The sequence below is a fragment of the Spermophilus citellus genome, assembly GCF_964194105.1.
Source record: "Spermophilus citellus genome assembly, chromosome: 13".
Classification (NCBI taxonomy): domain Eukaryota; kingdom Metazoa; phylum Chordata; class Mammalia; order Rodentia; family Sciuridae; genus Spermophilus; species Spermophilus citellus.
Window position 1 is genome coordinate 53695636 of NC_138193.1, and position 19964 is coordinate 53715599.

Consider the following 19964-nt stretch of genomic DNA (forward strand, 5'->3'; position numbering starts at 1 on the left):
TTCATGGCAACTTTTGGATCTTGTTTTTGAGCAGTATTTAAAAATAATTCAAGTGAAAAAAATTCTTTATATTTTTTCCTTTCTTATACTAAATAATGTAGTTTATTCAGTCTTGAAATTTGCAATTAGCTTCAGTCCATATATTTCATTTTTTGGTGACTTATCCCCCTTTTTTTTTTTTTTTTGCTGCTGGGTTTTGAACCCAGGACCTCATGCATGATAGACGAGTGCTTTATCAACCCAATAACTTTTCTGATTTAACTAGAAGTTAATTTCTTTAGACTAGTACCTGTTTTTGAAATTTGAATTAAGTTGAAAATAGCTGTTTCTAGTAAATTTTTAAAAAATGCCTTTTAGGATTTTAAGAAGGAAAATGGCAACTCTTCAAGTCATTTCAGTTTTTCTCTTTAGAGTACTAGGAAACAATAGAGAAAGAATAGGATATAAATCTTCATTGATTCAAACCAGAAGTCATTCTCATTTATGTTTTTGTCTGGTCAGTAATACAAAGAGTTAATTATATAAAAATGCCATTTTTAAGTCCCTTAAAAATGAACATTATTGTTCTTTCTTTCACATCTTTTTACTAACTACCCTATCAGATGTTTCTTGGTCTATTGAAATTATTCCTTAGTAAAAATTCTTTTAGAGGCAATACATCATCTGTGTTTTAGAAACAATGTTTATCCACTTTAAGAAGTTAAGTATTCCTTAGAATATATAGGGTACTGTTAAATCTTTGTTAAATTTTGAGACATACATCTATTAATTCATATATCAAGTATTCTTGAGAGCCTGCTGTGTGCCAGATAACATTCTTGGTCCTGGGGACACAGTGGTTAAACTGAAAGTAGATTAAAGTCAGACAGACTTGGTATTGCATCATAATGCTTCAGTGTTTACTTGTGTACTATGAGAAATTTTCTCTTAGATTTCAGTTTTCTATTCTGTTAAGTGGGAGTGAAAATAGTATGTATGTCAAAACTTACTGTGATGAGTAAGGCACTTAACACAATGACTAGAATATGGTGAGCGCTCAATACATATTTTGTATTACTATTATTTTGATACTAATTATGCTGGAGCTATGCTGTTTTCCTTAAAAAAATATGACAGGTTGGGAGGATAATAGGCTGTTCTCTAAATTAGCATTATTTATGTCTTAAATCCATTATGAAAAACTCCTTCAATCTTTATTTATAGTCATTGTTCTCCATAAACCTAGTTCATGGGCAGAAGCAGCTAGGGAAACCAGTATCAATTGTTCAGTTTCCTTTCTCTTCTACACTGTCCTGATCTTCCCTTGTCTAGCACCACCAAAGAAATTTCTTGTGTCAGGTTTTTAACCTACCTGGGTGGATTTATTTCATTCATCATATATAAGTATTTAGATTAAAGTTATTGTGTTTGTGTTTGGAAGCAAGAACAATTATGTTTAAACCCATGTAACACCTTTACAAACTCTTAGGTAATAAGTACTTAATAAATGTTTGTCAAATAAATGCCTGCAAAAGTGTGCTGTATTAAAAAAAAAAGATTGCATTTCTCATGTTTCTGTGGCATTTCCAGGGTTAATGGGGAGAAATGGTAGGAGGGTATCAATATCCCATGCTGATTCACCATTTTGTCTGGATTATGAATTGCGTGTAATGCTTAGGAGTTCTAGATATGTATAAAACCTCTACACTGAAGAACACCTTGTTTGGAGTGGTACTTTGATTTAAAGTACTTTATGGATAAAACTGAGGGCAGAGGTTTGTATGAGCATTTAATAACCCTAATGAATTATCTGTCTCCAATCAGGTTTCTTTTTGTCTTGCCATAGATGAAATGATGGAAAATAGTGATATGTATCAATAAAAGTAAAATATAGAATTTCATAATATAAAACAGTGGACTTAAACTTAGAGTAATTATGAAAGTATCATAAGGGTAAGAGGCTATATTTTGCTTCTTCCTTTTTAAAAATTTTTTTTTTTTTAGTTATGGACACAGTATCTTTATTTTGTTTATTTATTTTTATGTGGTGCTGAGGATTGAACCCAGTGCCTCACATGTACGAGGCAAGTGCTCTGCCACTGAGCCACAATCCCAACCCTTTACTTCTCCCTTTTAGTAAAAGTTAAAAACAAAGTTGTATGTAATTTCTTAATTGAATTGATTTGACTAAAGACATGTATTTCAATTTCATATTTTGCCTTTATTACAGGATCCTCATGCAGAGGAATTTGAAGACAAAGAGTGGACATTTGTCATAGAAAATGTAAGCTAATAGCAAATTCCTTCACCTTTCATGGTTTTTACTTTATATATACATTATTCAGGTCCATGAATGTTTTGACAGTAGGAGAAATGTTTCCTTATGAAAATTAACTAGCAATTTTTGGACTTTAGAAGTTTTTAATGAAATGATAATAGCAGAATTATTTGAAAGAAATGCTTTTGTTAAAGCTTAAATTATGTGTGTAATATTTTATGTATTTTGTTTGAGACTTGATGGCAAAACTATGTCTCAGTTATTTATCTTTTTGTCTGTTTAACATTATAGCAGGTACTCAATATAAACATTTATTGAATGAAATCATCAATTACCTTTGAAATATTTCAAGGAAGTGTGTATCCAGTATGATAGTGCACACATGTAATCTCATTGATTTGGGATACCGAGGTAGGAGGATTGCAAGTTCAAGGCCAGGGCCTCAGCAACTTACTGAGACCCTGTCTCAAAATAAAAAATAAAAAGGACCGGCGTTATAGCTCAGTGATAAAGCACCCCAGGTTTAATTCCCAATAACACTCCCCTCCAAAAAAAGTACATGCTTTAACTCTTGGGATTGAAAAACTCAAATAAATCAGTACTTTAATAATCATCTGAAATTAATTTACATATTCCAGAGTCCCAAGTAGGTATAGTAAGTATTCAATAAATGCTTATTGACTAAGATTAAAGACAGGTAATGAAAATACAGTGTTTAAGAATAAAGGCTCTGAAGTCAGGGAGACATGATTTCAAATTTTAGTTCTTCCAGTGACAAACTCTGTGATAATGGGCAAGTTTTCTCAACCAGAAAATAATAGGGTTTTTATGAGAATTAAATAATTCTCCACAAATATTAGTTTTTACCATTGTTGTCACCATCATCTAAAATATATTTATAATAAACTTATAACATGCTTTGCATTATATTCTTCCTGTTTTTATCTAATTTTGTTTTGTATTTCAGTGGTAAAGGAATCTTGTACTTTTGGAACAGTGCCTGTGCCATTTTTAAGCCTAAAGAGCAGGGAAGATTAGGGGCCCAATAGGTCCAAATACACTAGGGGAGTTCTGATGACTGTATTCCAAGCCACTGTCAATCATGTTAAGGTTTCACATCTTAACAATTTTGACTTTTTTTCTAAAAAAAATATTTTTAGTTGCAGGTGGACCCAAGAAATCTAGTTATTTATTTATTTTTATGTGGTTCTGAGGATTGAACCCAGTGCCTCATGTGTGCTAGGCAAGTGCTCTACCACTGAGCCACTACCCCAGCCCAATTTGGTCTTTTTCATACTGATAGATTTGAGCATCATACTTGAAGTATTTTTGTTAATTCTATGTATTAAAGGAAGTCTTAAAAGGGCTTGGGATGTAGCTGGGTTGTAACGCATAGTAGTAGAGAGCTTGTGTGAGGTCCTGCGTTCAGTCCTCAGTACCACCACTACCACAATAACAAAAATTAGCAGTTAAATTTGACTTGTAATTAATGACAAAGATATTAAAAAACTAATTTTGTATTTGTTTAGAATGGTGTTCTTATTACACAATTAATCACATTAAAGACACAGTTGTTCCAAATTTTTGAATAACAGGTTGTAATTAGTTAATGTACAAAAGATATAAAAAAAGTTCTTTGATATATATTAGATTTGACTGCAAAAGAAATTCAAGTCTGGAATTTTGGGAAAATAACCTTCATAAATTCTGTATTATGCATTTTATAAAGGTATGTTAAAGATCAATATGGACATATTAAGCTTAAAGTAAAATGGTGAAATTTAAATGGGTTTAAGATAAAGAAGTATATTTTGGATTATCCTTTCCATATTGGAGTTATGTGGTTTGGAAGTAAAAGAGCAATGAAAAGTCAGAAACTTATTTTGCACATTTGCCTACTTATTACTCAAATGGTTGAAGTTGCTAGGATCAGACATTGGGTAAGGAAATAAACATAGGAGGAAAACGAAAAAGAAAATGTTAGAATTCCTTCTCTATAAATATTTATTAATACATTGATTCACAAAAATATAATAATATAAATGGCTTTTAACTATATAGTTCACTTTATAAAACCAATGTTTTAATTGAGATATTACAAGAAATTAAGTTTTACTGCATAATGAGATAACTATGAAAACTTTACTGGGAATGATGTGGTTGAGAGAACACTGTGTTTCTAGTTTCCCAGCTGTCATTCTGCTTTTCAATATTTCTGCTTCCTTGTTTTCTTTTTGCTTTCACATATTCTTGTTTTTTTTTCTTTTTGCAGGGGTGGGGGTAGGGAGCATTTTTTCTTTTTCTCATTTCGTAGTTTAGTGAAAGAAGGAGCTTTGAATTGGTTTAGAATTTAGTATAGACCCTGATTGTTGTATCCTCAAAACTGGTGACCTTGAGTATGTTATTCTTTAGAATTTAATTTCTTCATCTATAAAACTAAGGATTTCTACTAGATAATCTTAGATGGCTTTTCTAGATCTATGACTTTGTTTTAATTGATAGAAATATTTTTATAAACTATTTGAAAATTAAATTTTGGAGGTCAAAATTTTGATGTTCAAGTTTATGGAGAATGAAATATCTAGGATAGCATTTTTGAACCAATTAATAACTTCCTAATTTTAATCTTTAAATAGTCCATATCAGCATTTATTTTTTCTATGTATTTTTATTTCTGAAGTAGATTTGAGTATTGCTGAAAACTTCTTCTTTTGAATTCTTTGACATAACAATTATTTTTCTATACCTTGTTTCTGTAATAGTTATTTCCTGTGCCAGATTGGAAAAGAAGAAAAAAGAAAATTGAATTTTGATTTAAATTAGTTTTTCATTTAAAGGAAGTTATTAGACTTTGTAGTAGAAACTTTATTTCTCAATTATGAGTATCAAAGAAAATAATATCTATCTTTTAAGATCTTCTTGTGATCCAAACCCATGGGAATTTAAATACATAATGAGAAACTATTAACTATAAGGTACTATGATAAAACAATGATGATGATGATGATGACTTTATTAAAAAGTAAAATTAATGAATATGGGTGGGGCAGGTGATTCCTCAGCCTTTTAATAATGATGACAACACCAGTGTTTAGTAGGAGCCTCATATAAGAAGATAGTTTTATTAGGTAGCTTTCTTATAATTTTATTTTTTTTTGGTTATACTTATTTTTAAGCAGGGTAAATATACAGCAGGTTTTTTAAAATTTTGCTTTAATTCTTTAAACATTATAGGATTTGACTATTTTATCAACAGAACAAGCTTGTTTTTTTTCCAATGTTAAATAGAAAAAGGTGAGAGTAGTAAGTGCATCCATTATTCGATTTACTTTCATTATGTAAAGTTACCAGAATTTAGAAGTACTATGAAATTACTGAACTCTCTATATATGAGAAAAAGCATGAATGTACATGTGTCTGAAGTATTTTAAATATATTAACTCAAGAGAATACACTAATTTACATGCCCTAAATTAGAATTACTGTCATAATTGTGAACACTCTAATGTCAAAGGATGAATTTGTGTAACTGAACTAAAACAAAACAAAATAAGGGAAGTGTACTGTATTCTTACCTGGAAGATAGGCTAGAATTAGGCAAATCTCTTCCTTTCGTTTTCAGGAGGACCTTAATTTCTTTGTGCTGGGACCAACTCCTCTACAGCGAGAAGCATATGTGGATTTTGAGAATTTATGTTTTTCTTTACCTATCAAAGTGTCTTTAAATCAAAATCTAGGTCATTTTCTGAGATGCTGATAGGACTCCTGCCTGGATAAGTAAACCTAGCATTGGAAAAGTTTTACCATTTGTCTCTGTATCATCATTATCATCACCATCATCATCATCATTGTTTTATCATAGTACCTTATAGTTAATAGTTTCTCATTATGTATTTGTTGGAGTAAGGAAATGAATGATTTATAGTTAAACCTTTTGAGTTAGAAGTCCTGTAAGTATTCTTCTGTTTAAGAATTAAAATAGTAGCATCTATAAGCTATATTGAAGAAAATTTGAAAAGTAGACCCTAGAGACAGTGAGGTATATATATATAGCATGTAAGGGATCCATATGCCAGTATAGTCAAAGTTCTTCTGATGTACTGCTGGTTAATTTACATGGGGGTTTCGTACTTGACATTCTGCCGAAAACATATGTTTTTAAGCCCACATGTGTCAATGTTGTTAGTAGGCTACTCTCTGACACATTGGTATACAATTCTGTCTTCATAAGTAGGTTGTAAGTTGGATTTGACCACTTAGAACCTCACCATGCTATTGATCAGTTATTGTAATTATTATAATTTAAGTAGATTTTCATAGAGCAATGAAACAATCGGTTTGAAGGAATATTTCATGAACTGTTAAATGCTTTAGAAAGAGTTGATAAAAGTGAGTTTTTAAAAACTGCTGCCAGAAGAAGGGGTGGGGGGCTGTCTCATAAAAATCAGAGATCAGTAGAGGAGAGGAAAGGGACCAGGGGGTTCGAGGTAGAGAGGGAGGTGGGAAAGTGCTGGGGAGTGATATTGGTCGAATTACATGTCTGCATGTACAAGTATGTAACAAATCCTATCATTTTGTACAACTGTATTGCACCAATATAAAATGTGAAAAGAGAACAAGAATAGAGCTAAAATTTAAATGGGAAAAAAAAACTGCTGTGAAATCTGGTATGGATAAAAACCTATAAAAGAATATGAACTTTTATAAAAACCTGGAAAGATTTGGCATTCCTGTTGTATCTTTGTTGCCTTTAAATATTTATTTCATTTAAAAGAAATTAAAGTTCTCAAAGGTATATTTATGATTCTTGATTATGTGAGAAAATTACAAATCAACAAAATTATCCTCAAAGAAGAGGACATAAAATTGTTGAATGATGGGGCTGGGGTTGTGGCTCAGAGGTAGAGCACTTGCCTAGCACATGTGAGGCACTGGTTCGATCCTCAGCACCACATAAAAATAAATAAGTAAAATAAAGGTATAAAAAAAACCTGTTGAATGAAATACACTAATAGGTATTGAAGCAAATTTAAATTTTTTGGCATCAATATTTATTTCTTCCCTGAATTACCCAGCTCTTTCCCCAAAATCAGATTATTTAAAAGGGGTTTCTACTATAAATAAATAAATAAATATATATATATATATATATATATATATATATATATATATATATTAACTAAGTCAGTTTCTTCAGGTCTGTCTTTATAACCACCAATGGGGTTGAAAAATTACTGTTAGACATTTCCTTTTAAACAAAAATTTGTTATAAGTAGACAATTTCTTTTTCAGTATATTCAGACATTCCATCTTCATTATCAGGTAAAAGCAGTTTGCTTTCCTTTGTATCATCTAATGAGGTATTTTTACAAATATTTTCAAACAGATGAACCAATATTCATTTATTCATTCATTCATTACTAAGCATTCACTGAGTATCCTGGGCATTGAGAATATAAAACAGAGAACAAATCCTCAAGAAGTTTATATTCCTGTATATATGTGTGTGTGTGTGTGTGTGTGTGTGTGTGTGTGTGTGTGTGTGAGAGAGAGAGAGAGAGAGATAGGGGGGAGAAATAGAAATTAATGTATGAAATATATAATATGTTAGATAAAATAAACATGATAAAAACATAGTGCAAATAGTGCATTAGGTGTTATGGAGAAAAATAAAGGAGGGTAAAAATCCTCTGGCTTTACTCTTATGTAGACATAATTAGCCACCTTATTTCTTACAAGGTCTCCAAAAGAGAATTGGGGTATGCTGGTCAAATTAATTTAAAGAATATTTTAGTAAGAGAGCTGAATATTATAAGATTGTATGTAGGGAAATTTAACCTTGGGATGCCTATGTAAACCTTTTCCTTGGTTACAGCTCCCCTCAGTGGTGAATGGTGGAATCGACTCTTGCCTGGTGAAGGTGCTATTCCTGTAGATTATCATGTAGCAATAACATGTTACAATGTAATTTTCTTCCTTACATTTCAAATGTGCTTCCGTATTTCATACAGAAGAGTCGGCAATTTTGAAGGGCCATAGTCCATTTCTTGCTCTTGTAAAATCTTGATTTTGTTTGAAAGTTTGATTGTTTTGGCATGGAAAAAAGGCATGCTCTTTGAATGAAATTTTAATGCCTTTCTTTCAATCAAGAAATTCTGAGTCTTTATGTCGAATATCTCACAGTAGTAATAGTAATAAAGAGTAAAGTTTCGTTTACCATTAAATATTCCATTAAACAAAGAAGTCTCCAAAATATGTCACTTTTACAAATTTATTGGGCCCTTTCTCTCTGTACCAGGTGCTATGTGGAATGCTTTATACATATATATTAGGACATTTGTTGATTGCAACAACTACGCATCAGATACATAACCCTATTTCACAGATAAAATGAGGCTTAGAGAGTTTCAGCAACTTACTCAAGGTTATATAGCTAAAAAGTATGGATTTTATCCAATCTTGTTTTTCTCCAGGACTTTTGCCTTTAACTCCTAATGCAACAATTGCCTCCTTAATGACAAAGATGCAAAGAAATAATTTGAAATTGTAGAACCATAAAGAAGTTTTAAATTAATGTTAAACCTTGAGGAAAATATGTGTTAGATTAGTAGTCTTTAATTATTATTTATATTCAGTCTAAAAGTTATTTTGTATTAATTACTTGGCTTCTCTTAGACATTATAAAATGGAATTTTAGAATTTTAGTCACCAAAATTATGAATATTTTTTTTCTCGAGACAACTTTTTTTTTGTCTTTTTGTGTAAAATGCAATAATTTTTGTTTCTGGTCACAAAGAATTTTGTCTGATCAGAGGATATAGTGCAGTGGTAGAGTGCTTATTTAAGATGCCCAAGGCTCTGACCTTTCTTCTTTGAAATGTAAAACTGTTTATATATAAGTTGAAATTTTGGTGGTGATTCCACCACTTACAAGCTGTGTGATCTTAGACAAGTTAGTCAATCTTTTATAGTCTCTGTATATTCAGGTATAAAATGGTGATATTAATATCTACTCCATAGATTACTGAAGATTATAGATAATATATGGAAAGCATCTAGCCTGCTAAAGAGTGCTTATTTTTTTATAACATTCCCTTCTAGAGGACATAGAAAAATATAAAGGAAAAGAAGCTAGATTTCTAAATTTATTGTTTCAGGATTTTAATTTTTTTCTTTTTGTACTCCTTTATAATTCTTATACCTCTGAATAGTTTCTAGATTTAACCTTTAAAATATGACAAGAGGGCTAGGGTTGAGGCTCAGCGGCAGAGCACTTGCCTCGCACATTTCAGGCACTGGGTCCGATCCTCAGCACCATATAAAAATAAACAAACAAAATAAAGATATTGTGGCCATATATAATTTAAAATTTTTTAAAATGACAAGACAGCTTGTAAATACTTACTCATAGAGGAGAAAAGCATTTGCATATTTTTTTCTCTGAAAGAAAAAGTAGAGGTAATTTATCTGACTATAATTTTGTAAAACCAATAGATTGACTTTGGAAGAGGATTTAAACTTAAAATTAATAAGATTGAAAATTTTGTTACTTTTATGTTTATATTATTTGAGCTACTATACCATCTCTAAGAATAAGGTGAGGTGATTAGGCTCACAAACCAACTTGATCCAACAAAAGAAACAGAACAGAGGATTTGTAGTACTGCCTTAGACTTAACATAATTAGTATCACATCCCATCCATCTAAAAGGCTCAGATAATATCAAATAAACATCACCAAGAAAGCACTGAGGATCCAAATTGCTCATTTCACTAGTTACAGTTAGAAATAGTGGGACACTAACCCTGAGAAGACACATTTTGATACCCAACTGGTTTCCTCCAAAGAAGACATAGAAACTCAGGTTAATCACATGTTGATCATTACATTCTTCGGATCAATAGTTTAAAAAAAAGAAAAGTAGCTGTTTGTTGATTTTTAATGGGGAAGTGTGTGTGTGTGTGTGTGTGTGTGTGTGTGTGTGTGTATGTGTGTGTGTTTTAATATTTTTCTTCTCACTCTTATTTATCTTTTATTCCTCTTAACTCACCATTGTCTTTCTTGCCTTTATCTTTTGTTCTTTCTTGACATTTCCTTCTTCTTCTTAGAATGCCTTTTTTTTCTTCTTCTAACTTTTCTTTTATCTTGAAAGCTAAATTTTGTAGCCACTCCCAGGAACTCTTCTCTGACTCTGCTTTACTCTCCTCTAGTACATCATTTCAGACAAAGGGCCTCACTCTGATGTCTGAGGAAAGCCTGGATATCTTTGTCAATAATTGTAAGTTTCTTCCATGTTAGCAGGTAGGTGTAGCTTCTTTAGTGCCTTTCATGAATACTACTTTCGTGAAGGTATAAAGGGTGAATAGTACCACTACCCACCTCACAAAAACTAGAAGCATCCCTTACCCACTATTTAAGCAGTACAATTTATAATCTTAGTACCAATCAGAAATACCCATCCTTTTTAGAGTAGGGCAACATTTACTTTAGTGTAGTACTGTTTATAGCCTTCCTATTAATGTTCTACCTCCATAGAAATGTGGTCCATTTGATTTACTTGAACCTGATGAAAATTCTAATGAGCAGCATACTCAACCTTTATTCTTCTGTTAATCCAGTAACCAAAGTGTAGTTTACTCAGTAATGTCATATATCTGTATTTGTTGGTATTGTATACTATATATATGTATAATTTATTCAACTTTGCATGTGGGAAACCAGTCCTTTTTCTATGCCTTTCATGGCAGTTGGTCAAGAAGGAGGTAGATTCTATCTTGCTGAATGGCAAGAAAATTCATGTGCTTAACCATAGTGGCTGCTTATTGAGAGTGTGAAACATTGTCTATACAGCACTCAACATAATATATTTGAAGAATGACAAATTGAAAATACCTGTATTGGTATGTCTCTCTTAAACTGTTCTGGTCTCAACTTCTGAGCCATGTTCTTTTCTTATAGAGTCCTAGGTCCTTTTGGATTTCTAAATATTTCAGAAATTTGAAACCAGTGAATAGAAGACCTCTGCAGCTTTTAATGTGGCTATGTATACCCCTAGAGTTATGTGGCAATTTCTGTCTTTCTGGAGTGTAAATTTTCTACTCTGATAATATGTAATTTAAGGTATTTTATAATAAAATTCACAGAATCTTTTCAGAATTAGAGGCAAAAGAAAGAGTAAGAAAATTTAAAAGTAAGAATTTTAAAGATGAAACATTAATTCAATGAAATGACATGTTTTGATTGAGCTATTATCCTCCTTATACTTATACTTCCCATGTCTTCAGAGGTATGTGTATGCCTCGTCTGTTGTTAAGAGTAATTGAGAAGCATTGGATACCGGGAAAGCAAGACTTTGGGGGTTCAGACCTTCATTTGAATCATACTAGAGTGTAAACTAGATTTTATACTTATTTATCCTCTTGGAACCTCTTTTTTCTCATCTATAAAACAAAATGATAGCTGGAATTAAAAATATTAAAGGTACAAAAATCATCTAGCAAAATACTTGGTATATAGTAAGAATCCAATACAGGATAATAATAAGTGGCTGAGAGAGACTTTACAAATGAAGGAAAAATTATAAACTTAGAAAGAAAACTTTGAAGAGGGAATAGGGAATTACTATTATAAAGTTGGAAAGAAAACTTTGAAGAGGGAATGGGTAATTACTAAATTATTAGGTTAAAAAATGTGACTAGGTCATGGAAATTGTTAGATATAAGATTTGGAATTGAATACCTTTGACCAAAGTAGAGGTCTTTATAAGCACAGGTTTCAGAAAGGATACATATTGGAGTCATTTACCCAATCATTTAGCTCTGTGAAATCATCCTTCACTCCAGGCAATAACCTGTACTGGTGCACTGATGCTATAGCCAGCTTGCTTTCATAACAGCATCAGTTGTGAACACCTAGCCTTGAATCTTGGGACCATTAAGGGTTCCATGCATGGATGGACTTCAGAGTATTGAATCTTTTTTAAACATGAGTAAAAGTTTGTGTATGAAGGTACTTCTTTAAATTCACAATGAAATCTTTGCCTAAAACACTTTAAGAACCACTGAGTATGGGCTGGGGTCATGGATTAGTGGTAGAGCGCTCACCTAGCCTTGTATGAGGCATTGGGTTCGATTCTCAGCACCACATTATAAATAAATTAAATAAAGGTCCAATGACAACTAAAAAAATATATTTAAAAAAGAACCACTGAGTACTGATGTAATTTTTGTAAAGTAGGTAAGTGACATGACAAGAAGGCCACTTCTCATATGACTAACCTAGACAGCAAATGGAAGGTACTAGCATCTAACTCAAGTAATGTTTTTGAGTACTATTTAAAAGTATAAATTGTTTGAGGTTTAAATTAACATATACTTTCATCAAAAAAGACCTTTACCCCAACACTACAAAAAACCAAAATCAATAATAATTTAAAAAAATTTTTTTTAAAGTAGAACAGGAGCACAGTATTTACTTCCGTTATATTAGACATTTTAAAATTGATGATAAAGTAGAAAATAATTTAGTGGATGTTTAGTGCATCTCCTTAAAGATCAAAATAAAACAGACTTCAGGGAGTTAAGGAAAGTACTAAAGCCTTAGGCATTGTAGTTTCTAGCAACTAAATAATAGCCAAAACTTTTAGCATTTACACTGAAATGAATTTGATGGCTTATAATTTGTGTGGCCATTATTGAATCACCATTGTTAAACCATTAGTTTATTCTTCTTACTTTCTGCTAGCTATTTTCAAATGTCTTTCACACAGTGAGTGGAAAGAGAAAACCAAAGTGCTTTCAATTCTGTTTTTTACCAACTGGAGGGAGAAAGCTGATAAACAAGACAGTCAGCTCTCAAAACAAACCTTTTTAATACTACCTTAGATATGTTTTAAATTTGAAATACATTTGAGCAATTTTTAACATTTATTTATAGAAATTCAGCAGTAAAAGATAACTAGATGTTATAAATCTGCATGCAGCCTCTTTCTTCCCCTGATGAAAGGCATTAGAACCGAGACTTGGTTATTGTTTTATAGTAGGGTTCTAATAACACACCATACTTTTAATAGAAAAACATTTGTTTTAAGATTTTTTTCAATTTGTTTCTTTCATTTGTCCCTTTTTTGTATTTTCTCAGTAATAATGTAAATAAAACTTCCATAGCCTTATAACTTATAGATTTGTTTTTAAATAAAATATTTTTGGAGGAACTCTGAGCAAAACATATAGTATATTTTTAAATGTTTTGATGAGTCTAGTTTATTTGGCTGAAAATACCACAAGATAATTCAAATAACCAGAATCTGAAAGATAATAACTCCAAAAAGAATGTTATTCAGTAAAATAATGAGAAACTACCCCTCCCCTGTATAACCACAGTATCAAAGTGACTTTTAATTAGATCATTAGAATACAGAGGACTGAAATACTTTATATTAAACCTCTCCAACCACTATATTTAGCAACAAATATCTTCCTACTCTTGATAGTTTTCAAATTACATTTTTTTTTTTTACTGTGGACTTTCTTCTTTAAAAAAAAGGATAGAATTAAACTATTCATAAAAGAGACCATTGTGTTCTAGTTAATTAAAGTCACAAAATGACTCTTTTGGTTTTTATTTTACTGGGTACCATGAGATTGATTATGATTTACTTGCTAGACATTGGAGAATCTGTAAATAAGACAAAATTTTGGTCTTCAAGTAGTTTTGTCTAGTCAAGGGGGCTAGATCCATAAGCCAATTATGGGAATACAGTGATGATGTTAGAAAAGAGGCAGGTGGAATTCCATTGAGACTGACAAGGATTGTTCATCTTTATCAGAGGCAAAGGGGAAAGCTTTAGAGAGACTGTGGCTCCAAAGACTTTTTAAATAGTTCACCCACCAGATAGAGAATTGTATGAGGAGTGTGCAGTCGAGGTAAGAACAGAGGGAACAGCCTTGTTAAAGGAGCAGAGATAAAATGGCTGTAGCTTTATACATTTTGAAGGAATTAGGATGAGCAGGGGACAAATGTTAGATGGGCTGTATATTATACTAAGGAATTTGAATTTTACTTGAGAGGCCTGTAGGTCGCAAACTCCTGGCTACCTATCAGAATTATCTATGAAGACAGTTTTGCCTGGGCCTTTTGTGATTCTTACTCATGATTTCAGTAAGCTTATAACGAGTCATGGAAAAGTTTGAATAGAGAGATAATGATCAGACTTGTATTTTGAAAGATGAAGTTTTAGCTTTCTGCCTGTTTTGACTGTGGCAGTCAGAAATACATTTTTACCTTATGATTTTGTATACACACATATTTATATCCAATTAAAACAAGTTTCATAAAATACATCTTACTCTAACTAGTTTTGTGGGATGTACTCTGTATTTCTTGTTCTGTCAATTGCAAGCCAATAAATTGACTTCATAATCCACTAATGGGGCATAGCACACAATTTGAAAAATTCTATCGAGAAATGAATTGGGGTATACAAACTGAGGGGCTGGAAATCAGATAGGTAATTAATTTAGTTATCTGGGTAATAGATGATGTGGACTGGAACAAGGACAGTGGCCCGAGGAGGTACAGACAGAGAAGGGAGAGAGATTCAAAGATATTTAGAATGTGGTGGAGTCACTTCTTAATGACTAATTAGATTGAGGGTTAAGAGAGAGGTCAGGTGGTCTAGGATAGTTTCCAAAATTAACAATTTGCATGTTTGGATGCTTATGTCTATAAGCAATAGAAAACACCAGGGGAGAATTGGTGGGAGTGGTTGTGGAGTGGGGTGGGAATATATCCAAGAGGCAGTTGGATATATGTACGTCAATAATTTTTTTCCAAGTCAAATTCCTTGTTAAAGAAATTTTATTTCCCTCTCTTTCTTATTAGAATACATATCTCAAAGCTGTGTCATCTTTTACATTTCTGAAGCAACCTACTTTCTCTGGCATTGATTTCTAGTATTTGTATGTGGACTGCCTGATAAGTTCCTTCTTTTCTCAGACATATGGCTCTTTGCCAAAATAAAACATAAGAATTAAAGGTCCCCCCCCCGCTTTTTTTTAAAACAAATCACACTATCCTTTCCTCATTCGTAAGAGACGGCTGACTCCTCTGCTTGTTGTTATCATTCTCTATTCCACAGATTATTAGGTTGTTTGTGTCTGTTGTTACATTCCCCTGTATAACCAAGTGGTATTATAAGCAGTGTAGCAGTGCAATTTGAAGTTTGCAATCAGTGGAACTTGATAATTTTCTACCACCTGTGACTTGGTGTGATAGATCAGGTTGTATTCCCAGAGCAAGTTATTCAGTTTCTTGGGTCAGGTATTTGAAAGTAGCTTGGCTGGGCAGTTCTACCTTGGAATCTCTTTTATGGTTGTAATCTGAGGTGGTTAGGATAGAACAAGGTCTTAAGACCTTTCCATTTCATCTCTCTGGGTGGGTTAGTTTGGAATTTTTAAATTTTTTTTTCTCGGTAGTTTGACTGCTTTTGTGGCAGCTGAAAACTTCAAGAGTGACTATTCCAAGTCTCCCAGTGGAAATTGTAGTACTTTTTGAAATCTGATCTCACCATGGTATTACTTCCCCACTTTCTGTTAGCTACAAGATAGTCAAAACTGCCCAGATTCAAGGGGGAGGGAAATTACACTTCATCTCTTGATGGCAGAGTGTCAAGGCCACTAGAAGAAAATATGGAATAAAAAATGTTTTGAGCCAGGTGTAGTGACTCATACCTATAATCCCAGAGACTCAGGAGGTTGAGGCAGGAGGATAGCAAGTTTTAGACCAGACCAGCCTCTGCCACTTAGTGAGATCCTGTCTCAAAAAAAAAAAAAAAAGGCTTCAATCCCTGGTACCAAAACCTAAACCCAAACAAACAAAAGAAACGTTTTTGTAGACAATCTGCCGCAGCTAATTAGAAAAAAAATAATCTCATCCTATAGACTTTTAGTTTTCCAGAAATTTATTACCATGTTGGCCCTGTTCCCTAAATCTTCTAAAGATCAAATTAGCTTTTAGCTTTTATGATTTAGTTTTCATTTCCTATATTTTATTTGATCTCTAAACTTGGGTAGTTTGATTTCTCTGCAGCAGAATTAAGTGTATAGTTATGATATGCTTTAAACTTATGTGTTAGATTTTCTTGGTGCAAGACAGTTCCAGGCAGTAGCAGTTTAGCCAGTTGTGCAGAATGGTTCATTTTGAATTGCATGGTATCTTCTGTGTGTGTGTGTATGTGTGTGTGTGTGTGTGTGTGTGTGTGTTTAAGAGCAGTTCTAGATTTCTATCTTCAAAACTTTAAATGATCCTTATAGCTTGTTGAATAAACTGTTGAAAGTTTTCTAAGTATGTGAAAAAAAATATAGTCTCACTTTTCCTGCTAGCTTCTTTGTTATACCTTAGGCACAACTGCATGGAATGGATCAAATAATGCTGGCTCTATTTCATAGCCTTGTAATTTTTCATTAGAAATAGGAAATGAGTCTGACAAACATTGTCTTTAAGAATGTGCAATATTACTTATTTAAAAAAAATAAGCTCCTATCAACCTAGTCTTGAATTTTTTATTGATAAGCTTGTTTAGTTCTCAAATGATAAATTTGGTTCTGCCATGCTTGGATTGTGCCTAATATCATTTGATAATCTGCTGACATAAATATTAATCCTAACATGACTCTAAAATTGTACTTTATAAATGTAAGATGCAGAAAAGCAATCTCTGAAGGATAGAAAATAAAGAGCAAAAATTATACGGATAGCTCCCCCCATCCCTCACCCCCATTAATGTGTTCTTTCATTGCAGAGTGGCACAGTTTGTATTGAAGAAAGTCTATCTGAAATAGTCATTTAGTGTAATGCTGTTTAGAGTATTATAACCACTTGATGGCACCCTTTGATTTGGTACAAACCTCATTAGCCATAGCACAGAGCAGGACAGTATTTGTAATGAAATAACACGAAAGAACTAAAGAGACTGCAAGGTATCTAGTTAATGTAGAGATGAAATGAATGCAACAGCAAGGCTAAGCTTGCCTGACCCTTCATGAGAGAATAGATGAAAAAAGGAAGAATAGGCTATTGTGCCAAAGGGAGACGATGAAATTCAAGATCCACACACATAATCTCTGGCTCAGCCTCTGAAATGTTAATCCCTGGATAGAATTATTTGAGCTATAGATTGCAATTTATTTTCAAAATGGCACTTTGTCAAACAATACTTTTTATACATTTGATGTTTAGAACTATCCAATTTTAGTATAAAATGGTTCACAGAGCACTAGCTAATATTTAAGTAGCAACTCTTTAAGGTTGTGATTGGGAGGATGGAGTGGGGTTGTTTCTTCACATTAAAATACTAATTGTATTTTAGATGGAGAACTTTTGCTTTCCTTTTAGTGACAGTTTAGTTTTGGTACCAGGAATAAAGATTTTTAAAGAATGCTTTCTGTTAAAATAAGTGGTTTAGAACAGTTTTCTTTCATGTGCTAAGAATATTTTTCATAGTTATAGAACAGTTCTATCATAGTCTTCTGATATTGCTTAAAAATACTCTAGTCAGTGAAATTGTATATTTTGGGCTGGGGATGTAGCTCATTGGTAGAGCACTTGCCCAGCAGGCACAAGGCCCTGGGTTTAACACTCAGTGACATTAAAAAAATTGATAAATTGTATTTCTCTTTTAGAATTTATGAACTTTTCTATTCTAATAATATGTTAAGTATTTGTATATTTCCCCTTATTTAAATTACCCTACTTCTGCCCACTAGGAAATGTTTTCATAGTTAGTTTGTGATGTTTTCTTCTTTAAAACTTAATTCCCACATTTTAGAAAACCAAATTTCGCACTTCTCGGACTATTCCCTGAGGACCTTAAAAGAGCGCACTATAGGGATACGGCCACATCAATGATTATAGCGGCACAATTCACAATAGCTAGACTGTGGAACCAACCTAGATGCCCTTCAATTGATGAATGGATAAAAAAAATGTGGCATCTATACACAATGGAGTATTATGCAGCACTAAGAAATGACAAAATCATAGAATTTGCAGGGAAATGGATGGCATTAGAGCAGATTATGCTAAGCGAAGCTAGCCAAGCCCTAAAAAACAAATGCCAAATGTCTGCTTTGATATAAAGAGAAAAACTAAGAACAGAACATGAAGAAAGAGCATGAGGAAAAGACTACAGTAAACAAAGACGAATCGGGGGAGAGAAACGGAGAGAGAAGGGAAAGCATATGGAAATGGTAGGAGACCTTCAAGGATACATAAAATTATAAGAGGTTATGAGGGGCAAGGGGGAGGGAAAAAAAAAAAAGGGAGAGAATTGAACAACAGCAGGGGAGGTAGAGAGGGAAGATGGGAGGGGAGGGGAGGGGAGGGGGGATAGTAGGGGATAGGAAAGGTAGCAGAATACAACAGTCACTAATATGGCATTATGTAAAAATGCGAATATGTAACAGATGTGATTCTGCAATCTGTATTTGGGGTGAAAATGGGAGTTCAAAGCACAATTTGAGTCTAATGTATGAAAGATGATATATCATGAACTATGTAATGCGATAAATAATCAATAAAAAAAAATAAAAAAAAAATTAAAAAAAAATAAAAAAAAAATAAAATTCCACTTTATTGAAAAAAAAAAAAAAAGAAAACCAAATTTTATTAGTGTAGGTGGAAGGAGGAAGGTGTTGCATATGTCTGTTGATTTCTGTCATTCAGTAATGATCACATTATAGACTTTTCCATACCATAAAAAAAGTAACTTTTTAAATCAGGAAGCTTATAAGAATTGTTTCTAGTTTCTAGAAACTTGAAATTCCAGTTTAACTATATACTGTTCCTTTCAACTTTTTCATGCTTATTTGTCAGAGGCTTCATTTTTCCCCTTTTCTTTAATTAAGAAAAGCAATTGTCTTCTATTTTATTATTAAGATATTATTTTACTTTGTTTTTAGATTTTTTTGTACCTATCAAATCTGAAGGCCTACCAACAGGTTTGATCTGTAACAAAAACCTGTATTTGATCTCCAGCTAATCATACCATTTCAATTCCAAATTGCAAATGTTGAAGGCATGCTTTGATCCTGTTAAAAGTATTAGATAATATAGCACAGATCTGTGAAACAACATTTACCTGTTCATTTATAAGTCAGTCTTACCATATGTTAGATTTGGTAGGAAAAATATTTGTGTAGTGATAGAGAAAGTGGCCTTTGTGAAAAGCATGTCCTATGAAAATGGCTTGCGTTTGGCAACTGTTATCTGTAAGTGAAACTGAAGAGTTAAGATTGAGAGCCAGGGACACACCTTTAGAGACTAGAAGTTACCTATGTTTTAGGCACCTCCCATCCTTTATAACATCAGGTTGTCAGGAACAGATGGTATAAAGTAGTTCTTTGCTGCTGCTAATAAAAATTCTCTGAGAACCGAGTAGCCATTCCAAATTACTTTTGGAGACAAAGGGTTCAGAAAATACATTGGAAAGATAGCAACATATAGATAGTAGACAAAGACCTGGAGGCTCTAATATTCATGCTTAAGTATTACAAAGTCGCTTCATCATTTCCGTAATTACATTTACTGATATTTTAATTTAAATGCCACCATGAAAGTGGATAGAGTTTCAAGTCAGAGTTTTAAAATGCAACTTTCTCAACTATATAATCTCTTCCCACCCAAAGGACTACTCTGTGCTTTCTGTTT

The 19964-nt window shown here is 32.5% G+C and overlaps 1 protein-coding gene across 1 annotated transcript in view; it reads left to right on the forward strand.

Annotated features, from left to right (window-relative positions):
* LOC308632775 (EH domain-binding protein 1-like) overlaps window positions 1-19964 on the forward strand; it is a gene marked incomplete at both ends in the record, with an annotated part of 81262 nt that overhangs the window by 6629 nt on the left and 54669 nt on the right. The window contains one exon of the mRNA XM_081265141.1: window positions 2210-2263. Within this exon, the coding sequence (XP_081121267.1) occupies window positions 2210-2263 (54 nt within the window). The remainder of the gene's footprint in view (window positions 1-2209; window positions 2264-19964) is intronic.